A 13,897-nucleotide genomic window follows, 5' to 3' on the forward strand; every position below is an offset into this window, starting at 1 on the left:
TGTACAGCACTTTGAGATATCAGCTGATGTAAGAAGGGCTTTATAAATACATTTGATTTGATTTACTCCATGCATACATGCGTTGGGCCAGTAATTAAAAGGTTGCTGGATCGAATCCCCGAGCTGAGAAGGTAAAAATCTGTCATTCTGCCCCCGAGCAAGGCAGTTAACCCACTGTTCCCCGGGGCCGAAGACGTGGATGTCGATTATGGCAGCCCCCCGCACCTCTCTGATTCAGAGGTTAAATGCGGAAGACACAGTTCAGTTGAATACATTCAGTTGGACAACTAACTACGTATCCCCCTTTTCCTTTCCCATACCCACAACTGCGTGGCTTCACACAGTTCCAACGCCATCATCAAGTTAGCTGATGACACGACAATAGTAGGGCTGATTACCAACAACGATGGGGCAGCCTACAAGGAGGAGGTAGGCACTCTGACGGTGTGGTTCCAGGTAAACAACCTCTCCTTCAACATCAGAAAAACAAAGGAGCTGATTGTGGACTTCAGGAGGAACCAGGCTGGGCATGCCCCCATCCTCATCAATGGACGTTGAGACGTTAAAAAACTTCAAGTTCCTCGGCGTACACATCTCCTCGGAGCTGAAATAGTCAAACCACACGGACACCATGGTGAAGAAGGCATGACAGCAACTCTTCAATCTCAGGATGCTGAAGAAATTCGGCCTGTCCCCGAGGGCTCTCACAGTGTTCTACAGGAGCACCATCGAGAGCATACTGTCAGGCTGCATCACAGCCTGGTACGGCAACTCCACCGCCGCGGACTGCAAGGCGCTAGAGTGTGGTATAACTCAGCCGAACATACCATTGGGTACACACTGCCTACCCTCCAGGACACCTACAACACCAGGTGTCGCAGGAAGGCCAAGAAGTTCACCAGAAACCCCAGCCACCTGAGTAATGGCTGTTCTCCCCGTTTCCATCACTCAGATGCGGGCATTATAGGAGCATCATGGCAAAAACTGTAAAACAGGCCAATAGCTCCTACCCCCAGACCAACAGACCATCAGGCTGCTGAATAGACCCGTCGGACTTCCTATCCCCTTGCGCCTCTCCCCCCACTAGTAAGCCATCTGTGCCCCCACCCCAATGGACATTTACCATTGTACAGTTGTTAATATGTATATATTCAAATTTGTATTATTATCTATTTTTATTATATTTTTGTATTTTTATTTCACTTTGTGCTGCATTGTTGGAGCTTGAAGCTTAAGAATTTCACTGTACCATATAATTACATCTGCAACCCTGTACATGTGACTATTAAACTCTCTAATCTAATCATTATGAACAGACACAGCAAACATAACATGGTGGAACTGTGTGTGTTCAGTCGTATGTGAAGCACCAGGAAGAAGACCCAGGCACTGTAGCTGAACTGGCATATCACTGCAGAAGGAACATGCTTATTTCCTTCAAGAGGAGGTTCATCTGGGTGAATTATGTATGTTGGGATAATGTATGCCTTGGATGGGACAGGGTCACAGGGAGAGAGCTAGAGTGGTTAGTGGGTCTCATGTAGAACAGGATGCCAGCATATAAACAATCAGGATTACAGTGGAAATAGCTGCTCTGTCATGACGCTACCTAGCTTGTACTAAACTAAACTCTGCTTGCTTTGGTAAATATAGTGGCATAGTCAATCTGAGTATGTCACTGTTGAATGAAGATCAGTCAGTCAGTGTGCACAGTCAGATGGAGGTGAACTGTGAACAATGCAGTCTGCCAAAAATAATTGTAAAAAAGGAAGGCGGAGAATCCACACGATGAGGGGATGAATGGCAGATGTGATGTATGTTCTCATTTGTGTTTACCAGTCAGCCTAGAGACAGAGAGAATGAGGTAACAGTAACACCACTCACATGTAGCGCAGGTGGGGGTTCTGGGAGAAGGCTCTGGCCTGGATACCTCGCAGGTTGCCATTCATGATCGTTCTGAAAGAGACACACAGTGACACACACACGTAAGGCATGTAAACAGTTTACTGAAAGTTACACATATGGAAATAATTATACACAGGCATGAGATTGTGTCAATGTACATTGGTGAGATGTTTAGCATAAAGGGGAAAAAACGATTCCCTCGAGGTTACTATTGTTGATACTAACAGATGTTTCCTCCCACGTTTACGGATAAAGTAAGCATGAAGAAAAATAAAATGCTATTCCACAATTATAACCACCAACATATTCCTGCCAGTGTGTCCATGGAAACCAGGGTTTTTCAGTGTGGCGTGGCTACACCCACACTAAGGAGTAGGCACACAGGTCGCACAAGCTTCACAGAAACAGCAATTGTCTGCTGATTGGTCGAAGATAGGTTTTCATAAATGCATCATTTACAGTTAATCATGGGCTGTGATAGCAGTGCACTGGGAGTGTGTGAGGGAATATTTTTGACTCTTAACTGAATTTTACACCGGCCAAGCTAACCAGTCAGATCATTGCCAGATCCGCTACCGGACAAGCGAACCAGTCAAATCATTGCCAGGCCCACTACTGGCCAAGCTAACCAGTCAGATCATTGCCAGATCTGCTACCGGACAAGCTAACCAGTCAGATGATTGCCAGATCCGCTACCGGACAAGCTAACCAGTCAGATCATTGCCAGATCTGCTACCGGACAAGCTAACCAGTCAGATCATTGCCAGATCCGTTACCGGACAAGCTAACCAGTCAGATCATTGCCAGATCTGCTACCGGACAAGCTAACCAGTCAGATGATTGCCAGATCCGCTACCGGACAAGCTAATGTTATGGGAATTTTGAATCCCAATGATAATAATTAACAATCAATAAGCTTTGACTAATCCCCAAGGTTTGTAAGACACTGGGTTAAGAATAATTAGGCAAGGACTCAGCTTTCTGCAAAAGGTCTGTACAGTTTATTCAGAGAACGTTCTAAAGTCAAAATTAGGACTCAGTCCTTTTATAATACACACATACATTCCTATCTTTAGACCACTCCCTTCTCAAACAACCAGTACTTTCCACTAACCACAAAGAACCATAAAATGTGTCACATTCTTCAAGGCTTTCACCTCCCCTCCCCTCCTCTCCCCCTTTGGGACCCTCTTGGTTTGAAACCCTTCAATGATGTTCTATTACCTACTCTACAACTTCACTCTGTTTACATCCCTACTAAAGGATATAACCTCAAAGTTTTACAATCCTAACCGATCTTCCCATATCCTGGTTTTATCTTCCCATGATTCTCAAACATATCACCCTATCCTATAATTTCAGAATGGAACAGTTAAGTAATTATCCTAACACATACAAATTATTCTAACAGCTAATCAGTCAGATCATTGCCAGATCCACTACCGGTAAAGCTAACCAGTCAGATCATTGCCAGGTCTGCTACCGGTCAAGCTAACCAGTCCGATCATTGCCAGGCCCGCCACCGACCAAGCTAACCAGTCAGATCATTGCCAGGTCTGCTACCGGACAAGCTAACCAGTCAGATCATTGCCAGGTCTGCTACCGGACAAGCTAACCAGTCAGATCATTGCTAGGTCTGCTACCGGACAAGCTAACCAGTCAGATCATTGCCAGGCCCGCTACCGGTCAAGCTAACAAGTCCGATCATTGCCAGGCCCGCTACCGACCAAGCTAACCAGTCAGATCATTGCCAGGTCTGCTACCGGTCAAGCTAACCAGTCCGATCATTGCCAGGCCCGCAACCGACCAAGCTAACCAGTCAGATCATTGCCAGGTCTGCTACCGGTCAAGCTAACCAGTCAGAACATTGCCAGGCCCGCAATTGGCGACATTTGGGTGAAGAGGGAAGCATTCTAAAAGCCATCTAATCTTATCTTCCAGCCTGTCTCCCCTGCTCCTCTCCCTCCACACGGGGCATCATTATAGTCAGAATAGTATCAAGAGCCTGCATCTTCTCCTTAGCTGAGATCAATTATGTATATTGAATGCATTTTTATTATAGGCATCTGCAAGCTGTTTATTTGCATTGAACACTCAGCTCTTTTCATTAGAATCCATCTGAGAGAATGATTACATCAGAACAGTCCTGTTGGCATCATACAGTATGGCTAACAGTGATGTGAAACTGTAAGACTGAGTGTTTGGTAAGCATAAATAGGCATGTTAAGACATTTATTCCCCCATATTGAATTTGGCTTAAACAAGGGCAGCCCAGTGGTTAATACAGTGTGGTCAATGTCGGACACATCAGGACCTGGGAGTGAAGAATTTAACAAGGCCAACACAGGCGTATGTGTCACATGTCCCCCTGTGGCTTGTACTTAAATATTAATCAGCGAGGTGGGCTTGCTGAGGCTCTGAGGCCCGTATTGCTGACCCAGCGTGTGCCCAGAGTAGCTCCTGCTCCGGTCTGCCTGTGCAGCACACTACCTGGTGAGTCATCGCTATCATCTAGCCCTGGCTGCTACTGGAGGAGAGGGAGGGAGGGAGGGAGGGAGGGAACAGCCAGAGCCCACTCCAGGTGAGCCTGATGTTAATGAGAGGAGCTGTTAATCAGCCTTGTTCAACTGCTTTGGGTGTCCCCTAACAGGACCAGTGTTTAGACCGGGGTAGGCTGAAGGAGTTTGAGGGAGGCTGAGGGACACTGGTGGAAGCTCAGGCAGACTGGGGGAAACTGGGTGAGCCTGGAGGAGACTGGGGGAAACTGGGGGAGACTGGGGAAGGATGGATGAGATAATAGGAGAGGCTGAAGAAGAAGGGAGGTGGGGGGATAACTGAGGGAAGATGGGAGAGAGACTTCAGGATACCATCTCCTTCCCAGAGGGACCAGGATCTCTGACCAGGATGTCTGACCAGGATGTCGGAGGGTGGGCAGTAGGCATGGGGGGAAGGAATCAGCAAAGCAGGGAGGAAGAAAAGAGACTTATTGTAGTGTTTAGCTTAGGCCAGGGTGTTTAGGGACGTAATTACATTTCCTGGCCGCTATTCTAGCGTTATTTGATCAGTGTAAAACGGGCCGTAGGGAGGCCCTGTTGTTTGAGGCTGGCTGCAGTGCATTAAAATAAACACGCCTGCAGTATAAGCAACTGCTAGTGGTCAATAGTGCTGATAGAGTGTGTGTGCCAACCAGACCTGGTGCCATGTCACTGGGTGGTGGGATAAGGATCATTGTATACCAGTAATATGCCTTGCATATAGCATGTTTCAGGCCAAGAAACAGCCCATGGTCTCACATCCATATGTTATGCTATCATGACTAGATGAACACTGGGCTCACTCTGGGCTCTGCAGCAACCACAGATCACCATCAGTATGTAAATGGGTTATGTTCCTGCTCTCTTCCCAGGTTGATACTCACAGTCTCTGTAGTCCAGTGTACAATTCCATGTCCACATCTTTCAGCATCTGCAGGCCAGTCCAGTTCTCAATGTGTCTGGAACACAGGGAAAGAACAGAAGACAGTCAGTTTAAAAATCGACATTTAACCTATATGTTTATTCTGTGGATTTATGTATTGCATCTCTCGTATTTGTCGGATGTACAGTTCAGCTCAGTTGTAAAGTTCATCCTTCCAGTCCCATCTGAGGAAGCTACAAGGCAATACTGTAAATAAACTACATTAATATAGTCTAGTAAAGATACTATATTTACAAAAGTATGTGGACACCCCTTCAAACGAGTGGATTCGGCTATTTCAGCCACACCCGTTGCAGACAGGTGTATGAAATCGAGCACACTGCCATGCAATATCCTTAGACAAACATTGGCAGTAGTATGGCCTTACTGAAGAGCTCAGTGACTTTCAACGTGGCACCGTCATAGGATGCCACCTTTCCAACAAGTCAGTTTGTGAAATTTCTTCCTTGCTAGAGCTTTCCCGGTCGACTGTAAGTGCTATTAATGTGAAGTGGAAACATCTCGGAGCAACAACGGGCTCAGCCACGAAATGGTAGGCCACACAAGCTCACAGAACGTGAGTAGGCTGAAGCGAGTAGCCCATAAAAATTGCCTGTCCTCGTTTGCAACACTACCGAGTTCCAAACTGCCTCTGGAAGCAACGTCAGCTCAAGAACTGTGTTTCCATGGCTGGGCAGCCTCACACAAACCTAAGATCACCATGCGCTATGCCAAGTGTCGGCTGGAGTGGTATAAAATTTGCTGCCATTGGAATCTGGAGCAGTGGAAACGCGTTCTCTCAAGTGATGAATCACGCTTCACCATCTGGCTGTCCGACAGACAAATCTGGGTTTGGCGGATGCCAGGAGAACGCTACCTGCCCGAATGCATAGTGCCAACTGTAAAGTTTGGTGGAGGAGGAATAATGGTCTGGGGCTGTTCTTCATGGTTCAGGCTAGTTCCAGTGAGGGAAATCGTAATGCTACAGCATACAATTACATTCTACACGATTCTGTGCTTCCAACTTGTGGCAACAGTTTGGGGAAGGCCCTTTCCTGTTTCAGCATGACATTGCCACCGTGCACAAAGCGAGGTCCATACAGAAATGGTTTGTCGAGATTGGTGTGGAAGAACTTGACTGGCCTACACAGAGCCCTAACCCCAACCCCATCGAACACCTTTGGGATTAATTGGAACGCCAACTGCAAGCCAGCCTAATCGCCCAAAATCAATGGCCGACCTCACTAATGCTCTTGTGGTTGAATGGAAGCAAGTCCCCGCAGCAATGTTGGAAGCAAATCCTTGCAGCAACATCTAGTGGAAAGCCTTCCCAGAAGAGTGAAGGCTATTATAGCAGCATAGGCGGGACCAACTCCATATTAATGCCTGTGATTTTGGAATGAAATGTTCAACGAGCAAGTGTTCATATAGTTTTGGTCATGTAGTGTACGTGGGATACACTGTCTGGTAGAATAATTTTCCTGTGGATGTCCCCCAGTGCAAGCACGTTCACATGATTTACTGCTGGCTTAAATGAGCTACAATGCAATTACATCCTGCGTAATGAGGGGACGTTTAATGAAAGCGAATGGCTGGAGGTCCCCAGAGCATCTCCACAACACTGAGCTAAAATCACTCTGGGTGCTCCATGCTGACTATTGATGCTCTTGAACTGTACTAAAACTGAAACTCAGCATTATTCAGTTTCCACTAGTTACCCAAGCCACAAAGTAAAAATTGGCTAAATCGTACAAATATTATTTTTAAGGTTAGGGTTAGGCATAAGATTAGCAGTGTGTTTAAGGTTAGGTTTACAGTTAGGGTTAGGTTTAAAATCACATTTTAAGAAAATAAATTGTAGAAATAGGCGGGTTTATGACTTTGTGATTGCGGTAACTAGTGACGACCATAGGAGAACCATAGGAGAACCCTTTTTGGTTCCAGGTAGAACTCTTTTGGGTTTTATATAGAACCCTCTGTGTACACACACATAAAAACATTTTTCACAAAACCGCTCAACACACGAGCACACACATCCATCAGCACTCAAGCTGCTGTACAACATGTATTGCTGATCTCTGAGCTCAGGAAATTACATCCAGCCTCTTTTGGCATAAAGTTTTGAAATTGGCTTCAAATATTAACATCATCCATACAAATTTTAAATATAACCCATCTCCCTCTCTGGTCTGTTTCGAATCAGTGCAATGTTCCCTTGGTTCAGACCAGGAAGACCATCTTGATCTCTCTGCTTCTCTTTCCATGTGATGCGTACATGTGAAACAACATCCCGAGCAGCTGCTAAGAAATTCCTCAGAACCCTGATTGTTTAGCATGCATGAGCAGTTCCATAAATATGAGAGAGATCAGATGGCAGGTGAGATGTGAGATCTTGTCCAGGTGGCAGGGAGGTTATGTGCATGGTTGGGGCCACATGAAGCTAAAACGGGACCAGTGAATACTGGACAGTATAGCTGACCTGAGACTGGAATCTGCTGTGGATGTTATGCACTGAAATTGTGCATGTGTACTACATGTAGCCTACACTACAGTGTGTATTATGTAAACAACAGTGTATAAGCATAAAGTCACACATTACTGTATACACACACATACAGCACATACTGTGTATTGACTGATGGACAGGAAAGCAGATACTGTCTTATTCAAGGAGAATATAAAAGGACATGTAGACGGCAGTAAGTAGAGAGTTAACATTGCAAAGTACAAAACTATGGCAATCCATTTGACATTCCTACTTGCTTAAAATGCAAATGTATGAGACAACGTGATGAACAACAGCTATGGCGCATAATGTATCACTCAGATTTGGAGAAAAAAATCTTCTATAGTTATATTCATGGGCATTTTTTCTGGCAATTCATCTTAAAGACAAAATACTAAGACTATCCCGCTCACATCTTGATAAAACAGCGTTATGTAACCTAGCAACTCTGCTTTCCAAAGCAGTAAAGTGGGTCGTCATTTGAGGAGGCAATGTAGAACAACAAATCCCCTCGACAGAGCAACGATGGACTCGACATGTAAAACAAAACCAAAAGCTATTATTCTTATTATTTGGTGGGTGCTTATATTTCTCCAATTTCACACATGTACAAGTGTGTATTAATATGCGTGTGAATTGTGAATGTGTTTTTTGCATATCCCAAGGAGAGGAGAGGGAAACCACCTCACACAAACCTGAATCATTCAATACCCACAGAGATTAAATTCTTAAGTAAAAAATGAGTTGTGGAAATTCTGATTGATTGGCTGAGTTTATTTTAAACTCTGCATGAGGCCTATCCTCAGTGGTGTAAAGAAACTAAGTAAAAATAATTTTAAGTACTACTTAAGTTGTTTTTTGGGTATGTCACGTCCTGACCAGTAAAAGGGGTTATTTGTCATTGTAATTTGGTCAGGGCGTGGCAGGGGGTGTTTGTTTTGTGTGTTTTGGTGTTTTTGGTTCAAGTTCTATGTTTTCTATTTCTATGTTTAAATCTACTTTTCTATTTCTATGTTGGGTTTTTGGCAATGACCTCCAATTAGAGGCAGCTGGTTGTCGTTGTCTCTAATTGGAGGCCATATTTAGTGGTGTTTGTTTCACTTGTGTTTTGTGGGTGGTTGTTTCCTGTATAGCCTGTGTTGCCTTACGGAATTGTTTCGTTGTTTTGTTTATTTTGTTTAAGTGTTATCCTTTAAATAAATTAAGAAGATGAGCACTATACCCGCTGCGCCTTGGTCCTATCCTTACGACGCCTATGACAGAACCACCCACCAAACAAGGACCAAGCAGCGGGGATTGGAGCACCGAGGAGAAGGATGGACGTGGGAGGCAGAACGACGTTGCTGGGAGAGGAAATTAAGGGAGCTACATGACGCCGAGAGGCATCCCCCCCAACTCCCCGTGTGAGGGGGGGGGCACACGGGGAGTTGGGCAGAGTCAGGGTGGAGTCCTGAGCCAACTCCCTGTGCTTACCATGGGGAGCGGGTGACGAGGAGAGCACCGAGTTACGCAGAAATGCGCAAGGTGTCGCCCATATGCATGCACAGTCTGGTGCGGCCAGTAAGGGCTCCGCAGCGTTGCCGGGCGAGAGTTGGCCGGCAGCCAGGGAGAAGTGCGCTGACGCAGCGCATCTGGCCACCAGTGCGTCTCCTCGGTCCAGCTTACCCTACGCCTGCTCTACGCACCGCAGCTCTCACTCTTCAGCACAGCCCAGTTCGCCCTGTGCCAGCGCTCCGCCTGTGCCGGGCTACAGTGACCACTCAGCCAGGACGGGGTGTGCCAGCCCTGAGTTACAGACCGCCAGTGCGCCTCCACGGCCCAGTTTGCCCCGTGCCTGCTCTGCGCACCCAGTCTCCTGTAAGTCTCCCCAGTCCGGGGAGACCGGTCCCAGCTCCACGCAGGAGGCCTCCAGCGACGCTCCTGAGCCTCCAGCGACGCTCCCCAGCCCTGAGCCTCCAGCGACGCTCAGGGCTGGTGTAGCACAGGGACCGTCGTTGACGGTGGCCACCCTCCCTTCCCTCCCTTTAAGTTTGGGGTTGTTTTTGTGTGGTTTTTGTTTTTGAGGTGCATTCGGGGTCTGCACCTTTGGGGGGGGGGGGTACTCTCACGTCCTGACCAGTAAAAGGGGTTATTTGTCATTGTAGTTTGGTCAGGGCGTGGCAGGGGGTGTTGTGTGTTTTGGTGTTTTTGTTTTTGGTTTAGGTTCTATGTTTAAATCTAGTTTTCTGTTTCTATGTTGGGTTTTTGGCAATGACCTCCAATTAGAGGCAGCTGGTTGTCGTTGTCTCTAATTGGAGGCCATATTTAGTGGTGTTTGTTTCACTTGTGTTTTGTGGGTGGTTGTTTCCTGTGTTGCCTTACGGAACTGTTTCGTTGTTTTTTGTTTAAGTGTTATCCTTTAAATAAATGAAGATGAGCACTATACCCGCTGCGCCTTGGTCCTATCCTTACGACGCCTATGACAGAGTATCTATACTTTACTTTGCTATTTATATTTTTGGCAACTTTTACTCCACTACATTCCTAAAGAAAATACATTATTAACATTTTACATTTTCCCTGACATCCAAAAGTACTCATTCCATTTTGAATGCTTAACAGGAAGCGAAATGGTCCAATTCACACACTTATCTAGAGAACAACCATGGTCATCCCTACTGCCTCTGATCTGGCAGACTCACTAAACACATATGCTTAGTTTGTAAATTGTGTTGAGTGCCCCTGGCTATCTGTAAATTTAAAAAAAAACATGAAAATTGTGCCGATTGCTTAATATAAGGAATTTTAAATGATTTACAGCGCTTGTTTTACTTTTGAAACTTAAGTACATTTGTTGGGTTGACAACTACAGAGCACCCCCCCCCCCTTCCTCTTCTGTGGTATATGAGTGGGAGCTAGTGTTAACCAGGAGTGCTAGGATAATGTAGGCTAACAGCTTTTACATTTTTTGTAGTTAACAGGTGCTTTGCATATTTCCATATCAAAAATCACCCCGTGAGCAGATTGAACACTGCTACTTATAACTTTGTATAATAAAGCGTCCTCACTTAAAAATATTCAGACTGAAATCCGTCTTTGCCCCATAAATATAAAATACTGCAGATTTATTTTACAACGTAGGCCTACCTCTAGTGCCGAGAGCCCACTGAGCCACAGCAGGAGTGATGCACTGAACCAAGACCCGCCAATGACAAAGTGAGAATTCATCAGTTGAATACATTCTGGTTCTCATGCCTTATACAGTATTCATAGAATAAATTGTTTCCTTTAGTCTCTTCATTGGAACAACAATATAATGATTTTCTTTCTTATGCTTTTGCAAAAGCCTTTAAAATACGCTGATGGATTAGCACTGATACATGGGTTAAAGTTTATAGAAAGAAATGCTAGATTAGTTGCTCAAAAAGTAGGAACTGTAGATATAGGAAGAGAATTCAATGCCACTGTCAATCAGTTTGGCACAACGAGTGAAGTGATCCGAACCAAATGGTTGAACCGGAAAGCCTATTTCAGCAAAAACTTTCTCCTCTGACAACAGTATGCTTAGACACTGCGACCCCATCTTCTGATGGTGAGGAATACAGTATGACACTCAGGCAGCACTGAATGTCTGCAGGTCTGACGGTGAGGAATACAGTTTAACACTCAGGCAGCACTGAATGTCTGCAGGTCTGATGGTGAGGAAAACAGTTTAACACTCAGGCAGCACTGAATGTCTGCAGGTCTGATGGTGAGGAATACAGTTTAACACTCAGGCAGCACTGAATGTCTGCAGGTCTGACGGTGAGGAATACAGTTTAACACTCAGGCAGCACTGAATGTCTGCAGGTCTGACGGTGAGGAAAACAGTTTAACACTCAGGCAGCACTGAATGTCTGCAGGTCTGATGGTGAGGAAAACAGTTTAACACTCAGGCAGCACTGAATGTCTGCAGGTCTGATGGTGAGGAAAACAGTTTAACACTCAGGCAGCACTGAATGTCTGCAGGTCTGATGGTGAGGAATACAGTATAACACTCAGGCAGCACTGAATGTCTGCAGGTTTGATGGTGCCACCCACGGTGACAGACTCATTTAAAGCATGGAGAAGCACAGTGCCTATTCTCTGTAGCCTGCGGCTATCTGTGTGACTGGGGCGACGACCCAGCTGGAGGATGGGATTTTTACCCTTTGCCTGCGTCTCAAATGACACCTTATTCCCCATCTAGCGCACTACCCATTGTGCTCTGGTCAACTATAGCACACTAAACAGGGAGCCATTTTGGATGCACATTCTCTCTCCTGATCTTGGCAGTTGGTTAGACTTTCACCCACTAACGCTGTTGTGCTGCAGAGAGAGACAAAAGCAGAAATCAGCTTGAGACCCACCTACATAAACATACCAGAAGGAGGTTGAAAAAAATGATTTCCTACCTTCTCAGCAGTTTACCTCTGTGAACATTGGAACAAACCCCTTCAGTTTCATTGAGACTGTCAGCTGACTCCATCACAGAGTCATTACTCCGTTCTATCACCACCATGTGCGTGGAGGGCAACTTCACAACTACTTCATCGCTTGAAATGGAGTAGAAACAAATATATTTAGTAATAACAAAAAAGGATACTTGCATCTTGCTTTTATCGCTGCACTGCAATGCCAATTTCTTCTACACGGTTGTATAGTACCGTACCTACTACCTACTTATTTATTGATTTATTGATTCCATTCTTTTGCTTTTGCTTGTGGATTTGTGTGTACTGTTGTAAATTGTTAGATTACACAAGCATTTCACTACACCCGCAATATCATCTGCTAAATATGTGTATGTGACCAATAAAATTGGATTTGATTTGACTTCACAAGTCATTTAAGCCTACCTACTTGTATAAGTAGCGAAATACAGGATGTACTTTGTAAGTAATGATTCAACAATATATCCTTAGCTAACATGGATTTATGTGTCATGTCACATTAAAATGAGAATCCAAAACCAATCATTTACATATCATGACCACCGTGTGTGACTGTTACTGATTTAACCCTATCAGTGTGAAGGCACATGGGAGAGGGGGCTTATTGAACTACTGATCAGGTGACAACCACATAACACAGTGTCCATTGTTAACAATGAGCTAAATCAAATAGGACACAGTCTTTAACATGTAGTGGATGAGCAGATGAACACTGTCGCACCCTGATCTGTTTCACCTGTTCCTGTGATTGTCTCCACCCCCTCCAGGTGTCGCTTATTTTCCCCAGTGTATTTATCCCTGTGTTTCCTGTCTCTCTGTGCCAGTTCGTCTTGTCTGTTTCAAGTCAACCAGTGTGTTTTTCCTGTGCACCTGCTTTTGCTATTCTCTCTTTTGCTAGTCCTCCCGGTTTTGACCCTTGCCTGTTTTCTGGACTCTGTACCCGCCTGCCTGACCAGTCTGCCTGCCCTGACCTCAAGCCTGCCTGCCACTCTGTACCTTCTGAACTTTGATCTGGTTTTGACCTTTTGCCTGTCCACGACTATTCTGACAGCTCATTTTTAAGTTGATTGACCGCCATTTAGCTTACGCTATTTGATTGGATAAACCTGCATGATGTAAAATTGTCTATTACATTGTCATACATTTTATCTACAGCCAGTAGCCTACAGCAAAGTCTACATACTCTTTCTACCATATCCTATATCTGATACATGATTTATGTTCGATTATTTTCTTGACAGAATGTTGGTGGAGCGCTGCAGAGATGCGTCTCTCCAACAGGACCCTGGAGGGACTTGACAAGTAAAATATTTTGCGCCCCTGCCTTTGACAAAGGGGGCACTGCTTATCAAAGGACAGCACCTCACCTAAAAAGCCCATATGCCACTGGTTGAGAGAAATTGTCATGGTCTGGGCAGAATTATGTGAGGTTTTATGTGTTGTTGTTGTAGGTGCGTCTTGGGTAGTTTATCTCGGAAAATGCCGCCCCGGTCAATCTGCCTAATACTGCCTAATGAATGGGCCAGACGTGGGAAAAAGCATCTGCTTTCTTTTTTCCCATTAGAAATAACAGCATTCT

At 45.1% G+C, this 13,897-nt stretch overlaps 1 protein-coding gene across 6 annotated transcripts in view; it reads right to left on the minus strand.

The window, feature by feature from the left end:
- LOC115151838 (NT-3 growth factor receptor-like) overlaps positions 1-13,897 on the minus strand; it is a 289,545-nt gene that overhangs the window by 218,475 nt on the left and 57,173 nt on the right. For all 6 annotated transcript variants that reach the window (XR_003867375.1, XM_029696116.1, XM_029696115.1 and 3 more), the window contains exons 2-3: positions 5,324-5,398; positions 1,885-1,956 (exon numbers count right to left, since the gene is read on the minus strand). Coding sequence is in view for 5 of the 6 variants with exons in the window: in XM_029696116.1 (XP_029551976.1) it covers positions 1,885-1,956; positions 5,324-5,398 (147 nt within the window). In the remaining variant the exon portion in view is untranslated. The remainder of the gene's footprint in view (positions 1-1,884; positions 1,957-5,323; positions 5,399-13,897) is intronic.

This window comes from Salmo trutta, chromosome 17 (assembly GCF_901001165.1).
Source record: "Salmo trutta chromosome 17, fSalTru1.1, whole genome shotgun sequence".
NCBI lineage: Eukaryota > Metazoa > Chordata > Actinopteri > Salmoniformes > Salmonidae > Salmo > Salmo trutta.